At 52.5% G+C, this 20,004-nt stretch overlaps 2 protein-coding genes across 2 annotated transcripts; both read right to left on the bottom strand.

Annotated features, from left to right (window-relative positions):
• Window positions 1–373: 373 nt before the first annotated feature.
• LOC131214234 (protein slit) lies at window positions 374–8,684 on the bottom strand. Its single transcript, XM_058208615.1, has 4 exons — window positions 8,344–8,684; window positions 2,270–3,287; window positions 2,006–2,204; window positions 374–1,939 (listed from the first exon to the last, which is right to left on the bottom strand). The coding sequence occupies exons 1-4, from the start codon at window positions 8,643–8,645 to the stop codon at window positions 978–980; spliced, it is 2,481 nt and encodes an 826-aa protein (XP_058064598.1). The 5' UTR covers window positions 8,646–8,684; the 3' UTR covers window positions 374–977.
• Window positions 8,685–12,880: 4,196 nt separating this feature from the next.
• On the bottom strand, window positions 12,881–19,895 carry LOC131214180 (large proline-rich protein BAG6). Its single transcript, XM_058208565.1, has 14 exons — window positions 19,762–19,895; window positions 19,461–19,575; window positions 19,046–19,393; window positions 18,059–18,976; window positions 17,567–17,988; window positions 16,863–16,996; window positions 16,305–16,505; window positions 15,977–16,253; window positions 15,699–15,901; window positions 15,465–15,622; window positions 14,899–15,402; window positions 14,737–14,787; window positions 14,264–14,674; window positions 12,881–14,194 (listed from the first exon to the last, which is right to left on the bottom strand). The coding sequence occupies exons 2-14, from the start codon at window positions 19,521–19,523 to the stop codon at window positions 13,742–13,744; spliced, it is 4,143 nt and encodes a 1,380-aa protein (XP_058064548.1). The 5' UTR covers window positions 19,524–19,575; window positions 19,762–19,895; the 3' UTR covers window positions 12,881–13,741.
• Between the last annotated feature and the right edge of the window lie 109 nt (window positions 19,896–20,004).

A 20,004-nucleotide genomic window follows, 5' to 3' on the forward strand; every position in this document is an offset into this window, starting at 1 on the left:
ACTCGTTTGAACTCGTCTCTCACGGTGACACACCACTACTCCTTTCTCCTTTTGCATGTTTATGAGTAATATTGGTTTTTATCAATTTGTTTTCTTTGCTGCTCTTTCGACAAATTCATAATTTCACAGTGTACGATCACCGATCGTAACAAATTGACCGGATCGCGCTGCTGTATGCTTTCTGCTCATCCTGCAAGTTCCTGCTCCATGCGATCATCGCGCTCATGCCTAACATTATGAGTATATCTAGCGTTATCTACGGCTAACATTAGAGTGAGTAACATATGTTCAATTCTTCAAACTGGGTTCCTCAAAGTGTTCGCTTCTTTTGCTGCAAATTGCATATCCGTTTATATCGGTACTCTCTCTCTCCCTTTCTCTCCCTATTAAATTACTCGAAACTTTTCCGATTGATGTTCAAAGCAAACGGCATAGGATGCACACGGGGATGCTGTCTTACAAATAGTGCTTCATATAGTTCGTTGATCTTCGTTTTATCTTTCGTTCCCTAAATAAATTCTTCACTCTCAGCGCGATGCTGCTTCCGTCACACAGTTCGCTACTTAACTCACATCGCACTCCAAACGGAAACGGAAAAGACAAGCTCTATCAGGCACCGACCAAGGTACAAATATGGCAAACAATACACGCACGCACACATACATACACATTAAAACAATGGCACTTTAAACACGTGAATTTGAACGGTGGAAGCAAATGGAAGAGAAGGGCACAATACTAAAGTACAAACGTAAAAGAAAACAAAACTAAGGCGCAAGTATCGGGGTTGGCTAAAAAGAAAATCCTGTCCTGCGTCCAGATGGATTCGAAGGGATTGCTGGCTAAATGCTTCAAGCGCTCTCTCTCTTTCTCTGTCTCTCTAGTTCTGCGTCTCTCAGTCAAAATCACTCTCAACAGCAGCAGCTGTGCTGTAAAGAAAGTAAAACAAAAGCTTTGCGCCAAAAGCCAGTCGATGCTCACTCCAGCTCGTCGAGATCGACACTCTGATCCTGCTGCGTTTCCGGCCCATCCTCCTGCGGTTCCGTCGCTAGCCCTTGCGCCTTGTCGAGCGGGAGTGGGATAACTTCCGGCAGCACGATGGTGGCCGGTGGCACCGGGACCACCATCACGGTGGCCGCCGGTCCACCCACCCCGTAGCTGTCGTCGTGTATGATGTTTTTAAACTCGAGAATTGTCTGCATCGTGGTGCTGGTGGTGACGGTTACCGGTGGCCCGTCACCGGCGTGCGGTGCCCGCCCAACGTCGTTGTTGTCATCGCCCCCACCGGCTGTCTGTAGCGTGGGCTTTGACTCATCGTCCGGTTCCGGTTCCGGTTGCGCATCGTACTTTAGCTCGTCGTAGGGCAACTGCTGCGGAATCACTAGAACCCCGTTGGCGCTGGGATCATCGTCCAGTGGTTGCTGCTGCTGCTGCTGCTGGGGGATGCTGTTCGGGAGGGATTCAATGGGAGAACCGTTGGCCACCGGTAGTGGTGGCGGTGCACCAGTCGATGCTTCGAGCAGTACCGGAACGGGTGGGGCAATGGTGGCCAGTGCAAGCGGGATAGGCAAAGCTACTGGGAGCAGAACGGCCGGTTGGGTCGGTAATGGAACTGCCGCGGGAGCAGCCACGGCAGCGGATGATTGTGGAGCCGAAGATTGTTGTTGCGGCGTCTGTTGAGGCGGTTGCATGACCAGTGTCGAGGGGACCAGGATTTGTACGATGGACGGCGGTTGGATCATAACGTTCGAGGGGACAAGCGGTGCCGATGGTTTCAGCAGGGGTTGTAGCATCGCGATCGGTGGTTGAATAAAGAGTGGCGTTTCGACGGGCATCTGCTGCGGGACGATACAGTGCGCAACGCCATTCAGGCGCGTGTGGTAGAAGTCCATCTGGTTGATCAACTCCGGCAGCGTTTCGTTGCACAGGACCGGGTTTTCTGTGACGAGAGTCAGGACATTAGTCAATCGGAGCGAAGGGTAGACGTCGGTGGTCGGCTGCTTACCGTCGAGGAAAATCTCTAACCGGTTCGGTACACCATGGTTGCTGCAGCGTGTGTTCGACACGAGATCGACCGACAGCTCGCGGATCATGTTCTTCGACAGATCGGCCACGCAGAGGATCGGCAGCCCGTGGAAGTCCTTGTGCATCGTCGTCAGCTGGTTGTAGGAAGCGTTCAGCAACTCCAGCGAGGGAAGGAACGTCTGAAAGCAACAGCGAAATGGTTAGTTCCCTTTCCTTCCCATACTTTTTGGCGGCCCCAACGTACCTTGGACAGTTCCTCGAGAGTTTTGAGCTGGTTGAACGACAAATCCAATCGCTCGAGCTCCTCCATACCGATCAGATCGTTCGGTGTGATCGTCTGAAGCTGGTTGTGGGCTACGTTCAGGATGCGCAGATTGTTCAGGCCCATTAGGGCACCGTCCAGCGAGCGGAGCCGGTTGTTGTTGAGCCGCAGCTCGGAGATGATCAATCCCGAGTCGATCAGGTTCTCCATCCGACCCGTTAGCACCTCGATGCGGTTGTGCGAAAGATCAAGGAGACGCAGCTTGCGTAGCCCGGCCACATCCTGGAGCGAGAATTCCTTCAACCGGTTTTCGCTAAAGTTTGCGTTGATCAGACCCTTGCAGTTGAGCAGGGAACCGTTCAGGTGCGTCAATCGGTTGCCGGCCAAGTTGAGCTCCTCGAGCCGCTCGGCTTCAGCGAACTCGTCCTTGCGCAGCTCCTCAATCAGATTGTCCTGCGCGAGCAGCTTCGTGAGGTGCGTGGCACGTGCCAGTAGCCCGTCGAGGGAACGGAGCCTATTTCCCGGGATGCACAGGTTGTCCAGATTCTTCAGGTAGCGTACCTCCGCCGGCAAGTGCTCGAGCAGGTTGTTTTGGGCCGTGATCATCATCAAATTCGGTGACCCGTGAGGCAACTCGCCGGCCAACGTGGTCAGATTGTTCTCGCTGATGAAGAGCAGCTTCAGTTCGTCCAGATGACGGATGCTGCCGTTGAGCGAGCGCAGCGAGTTCATGCTAAGCTGCAACGAATGGATCGTCTTCGGTAGGGCGTCCGTGTCGAGCCGCTGCAGCTGGTTGCTCCCCATGACCAGGTGGCGCAGGTTCTGCAAATGGCGAAACGTGTCGCTGGACACGTAGCGGATGCGACTGCGCGATAAATCCAGCGTGCCCAGGTTCGGCATCTGCTCGAACATGTCCGGCGGAATCTCTTCCAGTAGGTTGTCCGCCGCACTGAACAGATCCAACCGGGGCAGGTTGCGGAACGTCGAAACTGGCAGTTGACTAGGGAACGGAACGAGAAACAGTGGAAGCAAGTTACGAATCGCAAAACTCTAGCAGGACTAACGAATGTGTAAAAATCTAGCTAGAGCAAACCCAAACCAAATTAAAGCGCCTTATACAACGGTTTGAATGACTGTATCGGATCGATATTGTACGGTCAAATACAAACTTGTCGTTATTTCGCTGTTGGAGAAAAACAAACATAAAATCTGGGATCTTGCTTGCTGGGATCAAAATGCTTCAAATAGATCTGTCAACGAAAACGGAACGTTTCTAGAAATCCTTGACATTTTGCAAAGCCAACTGCTCAATGTGCACTTCCAATCGCTCTCGGATGGCATCTCGTCCAAGCAGGCTGGCAGCGGTTCACGAAACTTGCAAGTAAGCAAACAAACTCTCGGCGACAAATTAGCAACACTGCACCGATCATCGTCATCATCGTCAGTTTCATGAATGGACCACTCGGTTACATGTGAGCGTGTGCTGCCGTAAGGGTCTGAGGGTTATGCGAGCATCGCCACGCATCAAGTACATCTGCAACATCAACAGGGCTCGGGGCTGCGTCAGCATCCTCGTGTCTCAGGCAAGTGTTAAATGGGGCTTCATGGGATCTGATTTAATTAATTAAATTTGCGAACATGGCGAATGAGCATGTAGTTTGCACAGGAGCAAAAAAAACACCATGAAAAAGAAAAGAAAGTCCGACAGCCGACAAACGGTGATGGCTGCGAGCCGTGCACAACAATGCAACCGTGGGGGAATCGCGACGCGATCATGTGGAAGAGGCCATCGGCAGCCAGCAGCATCCGAGGCCCGATGGCCTGCGCCAATTAACACCATCGTAAATCAGTGCTGAAATTATTAAACATTATTGTTATTGCCGTTCGGTAGCTCGGTACCGCCATTGATAAGGCGCCACCAGGGAAGCTCGTCATCGTCGTTGTCGATAATCATCGTCGCCGGTTCGATCGTAAAATTTGACGCCATCCACCAGACGACGATGACGACGAACGCTGAGATAACCCCACCAACCTCCGCAGGCGCAAGGAACCGTCACGCGCGTTCACTCGCGTTCTTCCGGCACACGATGGTGAGTTCGATCGAAGATCGGTCCAATTGCTGGTTCCGAGTCGAACGCATCACCGCAGGGTGCGGTGGCCACAATTGTCGCTGTGGCGCCGTTCTCGTGCCGTTTAAACTGCGAAAGTGAACCCAATTCGGTCGATCGGTCGGCCGACCGATCGTATTTTAATCAGCCACACTTAACCGGTTACCCGACGCTGAACCGGCGCTGGAACGGTTGGTTTTGATTGTTAGTGGTTTCTCGACCCTGTCGGAGCCGCGAATTGAAACCGGACCGGGCAGGGTTGGTGAATCCTAGGCACGTCCTTTATTGCGTGAGTTCAATCATTTTGTTGCCAACCGAGCCGAGCAAACGGCAACAAAGTTTGCATGAAAACGAAAGTGTAGCGTTTTCTGGTGACAAAATAAATGTCCCAGCCCAAGTTTGGGCTACTCTCAGAATGTTCCTTTCTGTCCATAGTTAAAGTTTTCGTGGTTCCAAACTTTACCTATTATAAATCTAAGGAAAGTAACAAAAACTCGAACCGAATGTTCCAAAAAGTGTCTCAACGACCACCAATTCCCAAACGACCTGCTGACGATGTTCGATAGTGCACTGGACCAGACTAACCAGTAGAACGACGGCAAACAAACGGCTTTCGAAAGTGGTGACGTCGTAGATTTGCTACCGTGATTCAACACGTTCCTAGTGGAGGCACTCCGGACCGAACAGGCGCTGGGTGTTCAGCGATTAAAGCGAATCCATCAGACCGCTCTCTGATCGTAGAGTGGAGAACGTTGATAAGTCACACACCAGCGGGCCCCCATCCTGCCCGTGTTTCTCACTCGGTTCATGCTGCCACAACATTTCAGCCACACCTTAAGGACCTTCCGCATCGCCGGTATTTGTAAACTCTCCGAAAACGGCGCGCTTCGCAAAAGAAGGCGTACCTGTGCTGGTCAAACCTACGGCCAATCGATCCATGCTTTCGACTTTTTCATTGCCCTGGCTTCGCTACAAATTTTATCATCATCCCTACCACAACATACCAGAAGAGAGTGTTTTTCGTTTTGCGTCAGCATTACTAAGCAGTATCGTTAGTTTGCCAGTCTAATTTCCAGTTGGTCAGTTACATCTGAGAGTCACCCGTAGGACCATTTAAGGACGTGCCAGGTAAAATGGATTAGAGTTTTAAAGGTGTGGCGGATCCAACGTCCCGCCGTAAGCCGCGAATGACGCAAAACGAACGATTCTCTTGGCGATTTACATCGTGGCAACTGAACTACCGAATGCACGTCAGGCAATGACGTAAGGTATTCACAGGCAGGCAACACTATTCAAGCGCCCATAATACCGTCCATCTGGTGTGGTGGAATTATGGCTCTGTGTGGACCCTGCCTAGTGGTTATCCTAGTTTCGATGGAAAAAAGCAGCACGTCCGATCGGTGATCATCATTGCCGATCGCATCTCGCTTTTCCAAGCGAATCAAAATCTGGCATACCACGTGACAGGCAGCATAATTCTTTCTGCCTTTCCCTGCAGTGAAAGCATTGGATAACGGGGCGCCATCGTGGCATCGTATGAAAGGAATGCTCTGTTGTCGGCCACATACCGCAACGGACTCTACCCTCTGGCCGATCAAGGGGACCCGGAGCGGTGGTAGTTCCTGGGAACTCTGTGGGAACACACGATGCGGTGCCAGCAGGCCAGCAGTATTTTGCCATCTTGAAACAATCTTCGTAACGCCGACGGAAAAGGGTCTGGTCGGTTCTATCGTGCGCTCGTTTTAATGATGACCATTGGTTCCGCCGTGTGCCGCACGCGTTGCCGTTCAGGGTTTCCCGGACCCACGGCTGAATGTGATTCGATTAGCGGCCGACGATAATTGAAATCAATCAATGATAATTCAATTAAACTCTGTACTCTGGTGTCAACTGGTTGCGGGTCTTGTCGCCACCCTTGCGGCGCACCAATCTACGCAGCAGGTTTCGTTCGGATGGGCGAATAGCACAGATTCAGATTTCTTTCCCTGGTGTTGGACAGGAATCGCGAAGCGGTGTGGAGAGCAATGCAAACAGTTTTGTAAAAGTAACTTTTCCGCAACAACACGGTTCCGGGATATGGTGCCAGGAGGACCACCGAATCCACCTTTCATGCACAAATTTTCCGTTTTCCCTAAAATTCTCCCCAACAGCGTTGGGATACTGTTTAAAATGTCAAACTACCGATCGAACGATCGAAACAGCCTGAAAAGCGGACGCCTGGTGGTCCGTAAAACACAGAAGCATGCAAACCGAAATAGACCTCCTCAAAGTCTGGTTCGCCGGTTCGATCACGGTTGGAATCGATCAATCGATCGGTTTTCTAGTGAGAAATACAAGTTCCCCTCGATTTACCGTACGGCCAACGGACTAGTTTGGGTTATCCCGAGGCCGCGCCTCTTGTGAAGCGGGTTGAGTAAACACAAGCAACCAAGGCAACCCGATCCTAGTTGACAAATCGGAACGGCTTCACATGACGAACGGTCGCTCGGATTGTTTGTTTTAGGACCCTTTTTGTCTGAAGGGAAACCCTTCTCAAATTTCCCACGCCATAGCTTACGCCTGGCCACGGCCAGGTACGCCGCACACGCAGCCTTCCCGGCGTTGCCCGAGAAGCGTCCTCCTTCGGCTAGCCGTGATGGTGTGTTAGCGGTCCGGACCAGGTTTTATCAACTGGCGTGCAGCTGAGTAAATATATGCACCGCCACCAGCGCCGATGCTGTGCAAACAGGATGCGCGAGAAAAAGAAATAAAGGATACACACCGCACCGATGGGAAAGACCACGCCGGAGAGGGTCCCGAATGTGAGCATCACCACCTTCGTGGGAGACTGTAACTGGAGCCCGAAGGAGACAGTACGGAGCGATGGCGAGCGAGAGAAGGAGAGAGATAGAGAGCATCTTTTTAATAACTGCGTCGAGTTGGTGGCCGTCTTTCCGAAATGGCCATGCATGGATCGGCACTGATAAGCACGCAAATTGGACGCTTAATTAATTCACCGTTTGACGCTGTTTACAAAATACTGGCTCTGCCTGGCAGAGGTTAGTGCTCAGACTGCTGGCGTGATGTTTGAAGGTTAGCTTTTCCATTCCGCTAAAAAATGCAGACGTTTGCGTTTCGACCTTTGACCAGAATTGATCGCCTTGTTTGTTCCCATACTTTCTTAAATATATTGTAGAGCTCGATCGTGTTGTTCATTTCTCGTAGCGGAAATAAAGCAGAAACGAGAAGCCGGTCATTCGTGACGATCTTGTTATCTCACCGACAATCCCTGCGATGGCCAGCTTCAACCCCCAACCCGCGGTGGCAGTGGAATGTAACACCTATCCGTGAGGCAGAACGGGTCACGCAGCGGAGCCGTGTATTACAACATCGCAAAATGAAATCGGAATCCCAACGAATTGAACTTTCCTGACTCTGTTTTCTTCCTCCGGTCTGTCGGAGCTCGCTCGTTCTTGCTCTATCAACGTGGGACGGCATTTGATTCTGCCGCTTTGCGTCGATCGTTTTTGTTATTGTTTACAGTGGCGCTACTACGAGGATCGAGAATCCCATCCTTCGGCACGGCGCTGATCCGTTTGTTGGGTCGGTCGAAAACCCTCACAACCACACACATGCACCAGACAGTAGCGAGCCTTACCATCGTGGTTCCGTTTCGGCGCCTAGTGCCTGGCCAGCCGGGAGATAAGCCGATACCCCGCCACCACGGATTATCACGACCGCTCACTCACCGCGGTTCGTGCACACAAAACGGGGAACTCATTCACCGTAACGTGGACCCGGTGAGTGCGCGCTCTTATCACGCTGCGCGATCACTGCGCGTTGCGGTGAATTCGATTGATCGGTGATCGTGCGAAAGTGGCAACCGTACGTCAATCGGTACGCTTGTTTTTGTTTTCCATTTCCCCTAACTACACGGCGCGGTAAACAAAGGAGCACCCCGTGTCTTACCTCAGATTATCGTAGTTTATCCGGAGCGATTTGATGTTCATGTTCATCTCCCAGAAGGACAGCGCGCCTAGATCGAGCAGCTGTGAGTGCGAAATCGTGAGCCAGATGTTGTGATCCTCGGTGAAGCGGTCCTGCAGTGCGTTGACGACTTGACCGAAGGACTCCATCTGTTCGCACTTGACATCGATGTTGTTCGGGAACAGACCCGGCGCGCAGGTACACGGCGAGATTTCACGGCGCACCGCGCAATTCAGCGAGGCACTCGCCGTCATGCCGATGATCGTGTACAGAAGCGTGGCCATGGTGGTGGCGCACGACAAACTAGCTTTTCACGATACGAGCCTTAATCCTTGCTCCTTTGCTACTTCGAAACCACGGGATGTTTGTACCCTTATAAGCTACCCGACGTCCTTCGTTCAAAGATCGCTCAAGCTGCGGATGGGTTTTACTTGCTGGACAAAAAGACGCTGCACTAGATTCTTGAGGCAACCGGTGGCAAACCAGTGACCATTAGAGCGGCATACTGCTTCGCACAGCTGATCGGTCGCCCGATGATTCTCTTCCAGACGTCCGAAGAGCAACCGAGGCAAGTCTCTGTGTGGTCTGGCTATGCTCCGGGTTATGCGCGCCCCGGTCTGCCAAACCTGCCAATCACGCGTCCGCAATCGGTCACTGCGCAAGAAACGGGCGCCTTGGGCTGTTTGTCTTTGTGGGCCCTATCTGTCGGTGCCTATCGGTGTTCTGCTCCTCGGAAATTGTTCAATCACTCGCGCGCTTACACTTTCTTCGTCGCTGCCTGGGTCAGAGCGATAATGTGGCGAACATAAACGCCGCCACTTGGCGCCACAAACCACAACAACAACAACAACACCAGTGACCACCGTGTAGTGTAAGAGACCTCTGGCCGAGCCCGGACACCCGGACGATCCAAGAGCTGCGTTAGAGAGTTACGGTAGACGGTGCGGGCGCTCGAGCGCCAGGTCAGAAATCAAATTTCTCACCACCCTGTTTTTTTTTTGTTTTCAATTTTCGCCAGGGAATTCCGAACGGCGATCTGCAAAAGCGCATACGTCGGCCCTCTGGGTGGGTTTTGTTGTTTTGCAAACACAGCACGCAGCGTACACTGACGGCGGGTCGGATTTCCACCGGGTGCAACCCGTTCACAGCGAAGGCAACGCACTAGCGACACCGGGCACCGGATATCGTGCCGTTTTTTTGGACTCCCCTACAGACAGGCGACAGCCACCGAGAGGGTGTGGACGCTAGTGAAAAAGTTGAAAAACCGATCGACACCGATCAGCACCGGATTGCTGCGGATCGTCCATCGAGCGATCACTCTCTCTCCGGTGAAGCTGAATATGTCACTGACAGCAGCTGATAAGACGGTACAATCACGTCCAGGCCACACCACATACACACTCTACACCGGACACGGGGAGATTTGGAAACGTGAAGTGTTTTTGAACCGCTTCCGATACACGGATCCGACCGGCGATCGACGATCGCAGCGTACGAGCAGCGCGCGGAGTGCGTACCGAGGCTTCAACGTCCGATAACACGCGCTTAGGACATGCCGACCGAACAGAACCAGCCCCGTAACGCAGTTGCAATCGGCCGTGGCTCGCTTGATATTGTGGCTCCTGTGCACTTTGACGACCGCGAAAACGCGCTCAACTCAACAACTCAACGGTCTCGCAACAACTGAGCGCCGGAGCGAACGGACCGCTTCTTTTAAAAAACGTCCCACTCTCTCGCGCTGCCCGGTCCCGCATGTCCTTTCGTGCTCGTGCTCTCGCCACTTTCTCTCGCTCTCTTTCTGTTCCGTTCTAGTGGTTCACACGTTTTGAATTGGTGGGCCCGTTTACTACTGTTGTGTTGTTGCTTTTCACTAATTATGCGGATCGTTTACTACCCATCAACTACTGGGAAGTTTCCAGTTTTCAACAACAAAAGGAATTGCACATTTTTAGGAAAGAAAAATAAGAAAACAATATTCAATTTTCGCGATCTTCACTATGATTAATTGACTCTCAAGTTCCTTCACTCCAGTTTCTGGAGGGCTGCGCTCTTCGACTGTGGCCATAGCCAGCACAGGCTGAAATGACACCCGGAACTTACCGGAGACAAGTTTATCTCCGTAAGCCAAGGCGGTGGCGTCTACGCCGATTTCGATTCGCCATTTCGACGTCGGCCAAGATCCTGTTTTCAGCACGGTCGTTCAAATGTTTATTCGCGTTCATTCCAAACGTTGAAACCAAATAGCACAGAACATGACAGAAGAATTCGCGTATGCATATTTCGCATAACTCGCATTCCTCGCCTGGGCCGTGCCGTGATGTTGTAGGGTGATAATAAAACCTTAAGGCAAAGAAAAGCATTCTCTCTGGCCGCGTCCGCCTCGGGGAGCGCGCGCGGTCATATACGGCTGGCGCCCACGAAGACGGAGACCCCCGTCGTGGTCGTGGCGAGAAATCTCGTCCATGGCGCGTCGCGGTTCGCTGCCCAAAAGGTATGTCCCTCGGAGCAACAGAAGCCGCGGAACAGCTTGCAATTTGTGTCCGCGGATCCGGGATGCACGATTTCAGGCGCCATGTCTCCGCGCAGGCGACTGCCCCCGGGCGGCGCATTATTAATTACCGTGACGCGAAAGGGGTTTATGATTGTTGCGATAAATAAAATTAATTTGATGCCTATCGTCCCGATTCCGGGACGCCTTTCGGGGCTGGCTGCCGGATGATGGCTTCGCATAATTTGAATACCCCCACCGCTCGTGATCGGTGGCGCCAGTGCTTAGCAAGAAGGGCGCAGAAAAATGATGGATCGGGGCGAAGAAACATGATGCCGAACCGGCGCTTCAAGACCCACGGGGCGGTTCCTGGACCCGTAATCGCAACAACAACCTGTCGCGAGGCACAACCTGGAAACTGGACACTAAGCGTAAGCGTGAGCGAATCTGGCCGCAGCCGCAGGACGATCAATTAATAAGTGTCCAAAATGTGTGAATCAGTGAGACAACGTCCACGGCGGCGATCGGTCCATCTTCCCAACCGCCGTGCGAACCGAAAACAAGCTCATAAACCTGTCAAAGTAGAACTGGTGGCGCCAACGATGGCTTAATGAGCTGCTGCGGGCGGGCCGGAGCGGCTGCTGGCTGCTGGGGGAGACGCTCGCGATCGCGAAAGCGAAACGGGACCCCCGTCACCATCAACTCGCGGAACGCGAGCCGGACGGGGATGTTTGACATTCTTCAAATTGTTGTTGATTCCAAATTTAATCCCTGTCGGCCATTTAGTCCAGTGTCACCCACACTCTGGTCAGGTTTTTGGGTTTAATTTTAGTCCATGATGATGGTGCGCCCTCCGTGGCACGGTGATATTTTTATCGTGATCAATTTTTTTGGAGAGGCAGTTTTTTTAAATAAAATACTTAAAGGTGCGATAAACTGTGCTAAAAATAAGTGTCCTCCGGACGGGGCAAGGGAGAGCTTCGCCAGTAAACCGGTTAATGGAGATGATGGAGGCGGCGGGTTACCGGTGACTGGCCTTCGTAAAGAAACTTTGTTTATTTGGTCATAACGGTTCATCCGTTCAACCGCAAGCTGAATCATCGACATCGACAGAGTCAGGTGGTGGAAAGCTTCGACGAATGGAATTTGGGAATGATTTAGTTCCGGTCAACGCGTCGGAATATGGTTAGAGAGTGGTTTTTAAAATACCTGTACATTCATGGGTCGGTTAAACGATTCGATTCTTAATATTGCAATAAAAATGCCTCAATTCATTCACCGAATGCCAGGGAACCAACAACTACCACTAGCAGAATTCCATCGAATAGAGATCATCGCTCTTCAGACGATCGATGATCAGCAGCAAACCCGCAGCGAACCCACTGCTCGCCCATCGGAACAGTCCCGACAACGTTCCGTCTGAAAGTGTTCTCTTGAAATGCTCAACGCTCAACGCCATCTTGCCGGCGTAAGGTTGGTAGGTTGTGACGCAGGATGTTCAAAAGTCGGACACTACAAACAACTCCTCGGAGGGGAGCAAACAACATAGAGGCGGCGAGCTGACTCGTTAGAACGTGGTGGCAAATTAAAATGCTTCGCATTCTTCGTCCACACCGCAAAAGCTTTCTCCGCACGATCGATCACATGATCGGGCATGAATGAAAACCACCAATTGAGTTGTTTTCCGCAAAACGGTTTCCCGAAAACCCCCGAATGCTCAATTGACTCGACCACAGCACCAGCGTTACGTCACCGGTCCGGCCGGTTCAAGTGGAATTCCATCGGTCAATCGATTTTCCGATCCCCCGTTACCGTTCAGATTGGCATTTTAATTAACCCCCACAGGAACCGAAGGTATTCTATCGGTGAAAGTCGGCCTTTGTGGCTTGAGCAAGATTTGCTGCGCATTTGCGGCCCCATCCAGCGATCGATGGTGAAATAGTCAATTTAAAATAGACATCCAGACGACGGCGAGGCATCTGGTTCGGACTGTGCGGTACACGAAAGGTACAATGAAAACAACAATGAAACTCCCGTTACTCTAGCAGGATTTATTATAACTTTCTATTAGAGGTTGCTTTATGAGTAGATTATAAGGTGTATGTCTCTTACTTCATTCATTCGTTCAAGTAAAACCGTCCCTAACCCTTTTCGGAAGCCATCCCTCCGCCACCGAGCAATGGCCGTGGCGCGAGGTCCGTGAAACAAGAACCCAAATCAAACTGGCATTCCGACGATCGTCTGATGGAGTGTCTGCGCCTGCAGCGAAAGTATATGGGAGCATAGGTGCGCGAATGGCCGAAGCAGGTTGTTGTAGAAAGTTGGAAAGACACCCAAACACGGCAACTGACAGCGGCCGCGTCGCTACTAAGTCATTTCTTGGTTGATCTTCTCAATCAATCAGTCGCGTGATTTCAGCTTGTCCTATCGATCCGAACAATCAGCTGGATTGCTGGAACCGATTTCTCTCTCTCTCGCTACGTTACATTGCTTTAACCAAATTGTTCTATCATTCTCTTTCCATCTTAACCCTACTCCTAGTTTACGACCTCTTCCCTCTATCTGCTTCATTACATTCAAGACTGTCATTTTCAAACGTAGATTTTAAAGTTGATCCTCAATGCCGAGGATCACACAGAGACATATGCAGACGTGGAAAACCACAGCCCAAATTGCCATTTCGAATATTAATGTGTATGTGTCTGTGTGTGTGAGACGAGACGAAACAAGAAGGAACAGAAGCGGAATCGAAAGGAGTGTAATAACAAAACAGCGCACGTTATTTGGAAGTGCAAACAAACACACACACACACAGGCAGTGCACACGATTGATCTTCGGGTGTGCGCGGGTGACATTATTTCACCATCCTGGATCCCTTCCCATTCGACGATTTACTGCTTCTCAAAGTATTTGGAGCTATTGGGAAACCGAGACGCATCGTAGTCCGGATCTTTGGCCAATCGGTCGCGTACGGTCGCCTTCATGGCCTCACAGTATGAGGCCTGCAGAGCGCTATCGCTGGCAATGCTGTTGGCCAGTTCGTCCAGCGAGCGAAACCGGTTCGGTTCGCCGCCACTCGCGCCGCCACCGCCACCGGTGCTCGTTGCTGACGCGCCTCCCGCGATTCCCGGCCGCCGTCTCGTACCACCGGTTGAACTACCGCCAGTACCAGTACCTGTGGTCGTAACGTTCGGAGGAGTCACGCCACTACCGAGAAACGATCGCCTAACACCATCAGCGATCAGTGAATGCACATCGTTAGGGGGCTTCGCTTCCGTGAGCAGCTTCCTGCGCTTGGACGACATGCCGGCAATGTACGCATCGGAAAACGGTGCCTGTGGATTCTGGAGGGAAAAGAAAAGGGACAAGAAGATAGGCTGATGATTGCAAAATAATCGACCCAGAGCACCTACCTGTCGCCGTTGACGTCCGAGATCTCGGGTAATGACCGGCAGCCAGTTGGAAGGGAAATGGCGATGCCACGATTCGGTCCCGACGGTCACGGTCGGCAGCTCCTCCTCTTCCTCATCGGTGGGCCGCGGTGGCGGAACCCGTGGGTCGGCCAGTGATGCGGCACGCAAAGCAACGGCTGCCGCTGCTGCAGCCATTCCACCAGCGGCTTCGATGGTCGATTGGCGGCCGACAGTAGAGGTGACTGCCGCTGCATCCGCAACGATTTCATCCGGAACGACGTCGCTGATCACGATCGCCGCCGCACACGGATCAACGCTCATGGCCGGTGGTTCGATCGATATCGAGATCTCCGCTATGTCCGACACTAGCTCCGGAGTCGAGGTAGTCTCAACATCATCCACTTCCATTGGCTGTGAAGGAGAAGGAGATTGGAGTCGTACAGCACGGAATGCAGATCACCGTAAATGCTTACACTTGGTTCTCGCTGGCCGGTGTTGTTAGAGGACACACTGGAGGATCGGCTCTCGGCACCGTCGACCATGGCTCGAACAGCAGTGACGGCGGCAGCTGCTGCGGCTGACGCGGCCGCGGCGGCTGACGCGACCGCGGCGGCTGCTGCGGCGTCAACAGCTGCTGCAGCAGCCGCCGCTGTCGACGCCGTGGCGGCATGGAATGCGACGACCGATTGCAACTGAGACGGAGCCGGCTGACGGATGACCATGTACTCTTGCACGTCACTCATGTTATGGCGGCTGGCCAGCTCCAGGTGGCGCTCGAGGGTCGGCAGCAGGGCACGATGCACATCCTGTATCACAGTGGACGGATCGCTGGCTGGCAGCTGTGCGGCAGGGCTTTGGTGCAACGCGGCCTGCAGCAGCTCCGACACGGCAGACCGTGCATTTTCACGTCCCAGTCCCGCCACGAGTATCATGAAGAAATGGCGGACGAACTTGCCCAGCAGACGCACCAACCGGATACCGAACTGAGGCGAGGTATCCTCACGGACCAGACTGATGCAGGTCGGCAGCGAGGAACGTATCAGATTAGCCAGCGAGGCGCGCGTGTCATAGTCTGGTCGCTCAGACGATGCGAACGGTTGCAGCACCGCATTCACCTGGCCGATGCCGGTATTGATCAACTGTTGGAAAGAACATACAATTGATTGATTGAAACATTTCTATACAAAACAAGATTTCTTACCGCGCGGACGGCATCATTATCGACCAACGTCTGGTTGATGTACGCTTGCAGAGAGTCACGGATGCGGTTCAACGTGTTTGGGTTCGGTACCAGGTTACAGAAGTCGGCCAACGTAAATTGGCTGCCGAACATGGTGAACGGAAGGGGTGAGAACAAATCTAGAGCCACAAGGGAGAAAGCGAAACCGATAAGCACGTATTTGTTCAATTCCTCCATCTATTGACAACAACGAACCGGGGCGGCTAGGGGGTCCCGCATCGGCAGCGGGCGTCGTTTGAGTACCAGAGCTCGTACTACCTCCGGTAGCCACCGGTCTTCCTCCAGCGCCCGAGGCACTGGTCGGTTGTCCCGCACGATTGCTGGCACCATCGTTGCCCCGCTCTTGCTGCTGATTGGAGCTGCTGTCGCGTATGTGATGACTACTGCATGGCAAAAAGCTGCGGCACAAATATTGGACATTGAGAGCGGAGAACCAGGGCGGAACAGTAGTGAGCATTGGCCGGGCGTCTTACCGATCAAACGTTGACAGGATGTTCGACTGGAGCGGTCTGAGGTTGCGGATGTGCGAAGCAGCTGGAGGTGGTATGCTGTGCACGTGCGGCCGCGACGTCGAGCGCGTCTGGGTCGATGTCGTCGGGAGTGTAACGGTGGCAAAACGTGGCAAAAAGTGCACATTAGCACCACCACCACCCGCTGCTGCTGCAGTAGCGCCATCACCGCTGGGGGTCGCTCCAGAGCCGTTCGTGTTGCTGTCAGTGTTGGTGGTGGTTGTGTTGGTGGGATTTCCGGCTGCCGCAGCTTCGGAGGAGGCAACGGTCGTGGCAGTCCGTGTGCCGGCACTGCCTTCCTGAGGTGTGGATGCTGTACCGCCGCCATTACCACCGTCCCCACCCGTGTTGATCTGCACATGGATATCAGTATGGATGGGAGCAGCATTAACGACCGCTTGTATGAATCGAGCCATCTGCAGCTGGGCGTTGGTATTAGGGTTGAGTCCACCGGCACCATTGTTGTTATTATTACTCGGTACACCTCCGGCCGCTACAGTTGAATAGAGATCCATGAAAAGAAAACGAGAAAAAGGAATCGATCGGTGAACGATTTGGGCACGTTTGTCCACCGCCGGTAACAAGGGCAAAGCAGAGACAAAGTCCTCCGACCGTTTTGGATGATTTTTATGGTAAAAAGTATTAAAAAGGTGTCGGCTAGAAGCATTAAATTTTGGTCAAACTCCATCAGCGCTTTAGACTGTACTATTGGCCAACGGTTCAATAGGTTCATGTTCGTTTTGGCTGGTTTAACCCCCCATAGTGGTTTTCAACCACAAAATCACTCGATTAGAAACAGGAAATCGCGATTGCAAAACATGTTATGTACCATTGGTGGCCGGTTGGCTACGGATCGAGGATGCGGTCGGTCCGGTCGAGGATGGTGGCTGCAGTCGACCGTCGGCTGATGCCGTCCGCGGGGCTCTCGGTGTTAGCAGGGTGGCCCCAATCAGTGGAGCACCCGTTCTTCTTCCTGCAAGCACAGTTCGGGTGAACACCAAACCGCACACGAAAGAGATGGAAAGTGAGACAGAGAATGGTGTAAGATGGTAGAGATGGAAGATTGATCCCGAAATGATCACAAACCGAATACAATCATTCTTCGGGACTGCGAGATCTGTCCCATGTTAAAAAGTAGCACACACTCGACAATGTTTGAACATTTTTCAAAAGTAAAGCATGAACGATCGCGGTGCATATAAAACCTATTTGTTGAAGGCCCGAGAATCCGAGCGATGGACGTTGAAAGCGTTAGTTTAGCCAAAAGACAGGCAACAAAATGAAACAAATGCAGGGAGTAGCGGTAGTTGCAGAATGAACAATCAAAAGCTAAGCGACTTAATAACCACGGCACACTTTTAACATTAAAAATAGTATATAGAACCCACTCCGACTTATACAGTTCCGTCAGGAGAAACATAAAACCCGTGAACGTAAGCCACGGGCTCCCATGCGACTCCAACGAGTCATGGGCGGCAGTTTCCGATACGGGACTCGCCCCACCAAGTGGCCTCTTCTTCCGTAAAACGAATCTAACCTTGCACCGGCAACGATGGTGGAGGCATCTCTCCGAGAATGTTCTGCACGCGCCGCAGGTTGTTGAGGTCGTATAAAGGGATGTACAGGGAGGTGACGACATTATCGTCCTCCATATCTGGCCGCCCAATGCTGAGGCTATTTGATGCGGTAGACTGACCTGTGGCAGGAGGCTGGGGAGCCGCAGTCGCCGCCGCCGTGGCCGCTGTTTCGCCCGAAGCACCACCACCTCTTGGGGCAGCATTACTGGCGGCAGGGCCCGTTGTCGCAGGCGGTCGCATTGCCCCTCCTGGGGCGCCAGCAAACCACGACGGTGCTATACCGACGTTGATGACCTGAGCGTTGATATTGTTGTTTCCAACTTCCGGATTATTATTGTTGTTGTTGGTATTATTGTTGTTATTATTGTTGCGTAGCAAGTTGGACAAATTGATGTTGTGCTGAAAGAAAACAAAGGGCCGCATTGGAATTAAGTGTGGGGTCTCTACCTTACTCAAATTCATTACTCACAGGCACGGCGGCCATTCCCGAGCTCACGTAGGCATTCTGTTCGACCAGAATCGGTCGACAGCAGAGGTGCCGCGGTGTGGCCATCTGCAGATCCAACATCAGATCGCTGATCGCGTGTTGGGCGTGTGACATATAGTGCATCGCTTCCGACACGCGGTCGAAAACGCGCTGCGCATTTTCGCGTCCCGTCGTGTCCGTTTCCTCGAACGCGGGATCCTCGAGCAGAATGTTGTAGTACTGCTGCAGGAACGGTTCCATGCGGCGCTGCACATTGCGCATCTGTTGCACCACTTCCCCAAGCGTTTGGGGACTGGTCGTCTGCTGGCTTGCGGCGGCAGATGGTCCCGGCCGTGCCTGTCGGCGACTGTCGGCACTCGTTTCCGAGGAGCTGCTCGATGACGAAGTACCACTTCCACCGCCACCGGAGCTGCTACTACTGCTGCTACTGCTACTGCTGCTGCTACTAGTGCTACTGCTGCTACTGCCTCCAGACCCCTCGTGCGCCGGTGTGGCTGTGGCGCTTGTGTTTGGTGGCGTCAGCACGGCAAAGTCGGGTACCGTGCCAAAAACCTGCAATGAGCCTCCCCCATTCGCCCCATCCGGTTGCTGCACGGTCACGTTCGACATCCCATTCTGGCGGAACGCAGCACTCACCGCACCTTGGACGGCGTTCACGAAACTTTGCACCTGGTTGTGCGGTATATCGACATCACCAACGGCCGAAATGCCAAACTCGAAAACGGTCGATTCCATCGTTTGCTGCGACAGATAATCCATTGCACTGTAGTTCAGACCACGAGCCGGATTCTCCAAGTAGCTTAAAATGCTATCAACACACTCAAGCATGTGGCGGGCTACTGTGATGCGGTTATTGCACAAGGTCGACGACGAGCTGACCGACGGGATTTGCGTGGCATTCTGTTGGGTAAAGGGGCCCGTTATAAGAAGGGTCTGCCAAATTCAAAGTCACTCAGAGGCAATACTTACGCCTGTGCTCACGTTCAACGGAATCGACGTCATCGATCCAAAGTACATCGTGTTGATATCGTCGAGACCGCGGAAAATGTTACGTCGCGCATTGTCACTGCTACGCGAACGGCGCGAAGCACGCGTGGCTTCATCGGCCAAACGGGAGGCGGCTGCAGACCCACTTACGCTGTTATTGCGGGCCGACGGTGGTGGCCGCTGCACCAGATGCACCACCTTCCCGTCGAGATCGTAATCCTTCAACGGTTTGTCGTCTGCCAGTACACGCCCACAGTAGATGAGCCGTTGCATGTCGACGGCGATGCAGATCTTAACCGCAATCTCCTCCTTAAACTGCCGCACCGTGATCTGTTAGGAAGCGAGAATCATCCGTTAGGGTGTTAGGCTTACAAAGGCTTTGCCCTGTTACACCTACCTCATCGTCGACAGTGAAATCGTGATTCTGTGAATCCAAAGTTTTCACCTTTAAATTTATCATGATTCAGCCGTCAATCCTATCCAGTCTCCAGTTTAATCCCACAGTGAAGTACCTGCAAGCGAAATGAAATATCATACAATGAACGCAGTTTCTGAGCGTGCAATGAATGATCGATCCGAATGGTGGCAACTAGATCTGTTTGCCTTTGCATTTGTCACCGAATATACTTTTGGTCGTTTCCAATCCATGCAATGAGAAGGCAGGCCATGTGAAAGCGCTTCACATGCCTATTTCGTACCTACAGCCGGCGATTCGCAAGACGGGAACCACTTCCGACGGGTCACTCCGTTGCGCACAAGCGGGGGCAGGATTTTAATGGTGACGATACTTTGTGCTTTTTGACAGATGTTTTATTACCCTTGGCAATAAAATACTGGCTTCCGCAAACGCACAGCAACGAGGGTTGGTTCCGCACTTCGGCGTGCGGAGAGCTTTTCACAATTATGCTATTGTTCTTTCCTCGTAAATATGAATCCGTCTA

Source organism: Anopheles bellator, chromosome 1, assembly GCF_943735745.2.
Source record: "Anopheles bellator chromosome 1, idAnoBellAS_SP24_06.2, whole genome shotgun sequence".
NCBI classification, from domain to species: Eukaryota; Metazoa; Arthropoda; class Insecta; order Diptera; family Culicidae; genus Anopheles; species Anopheles bellator.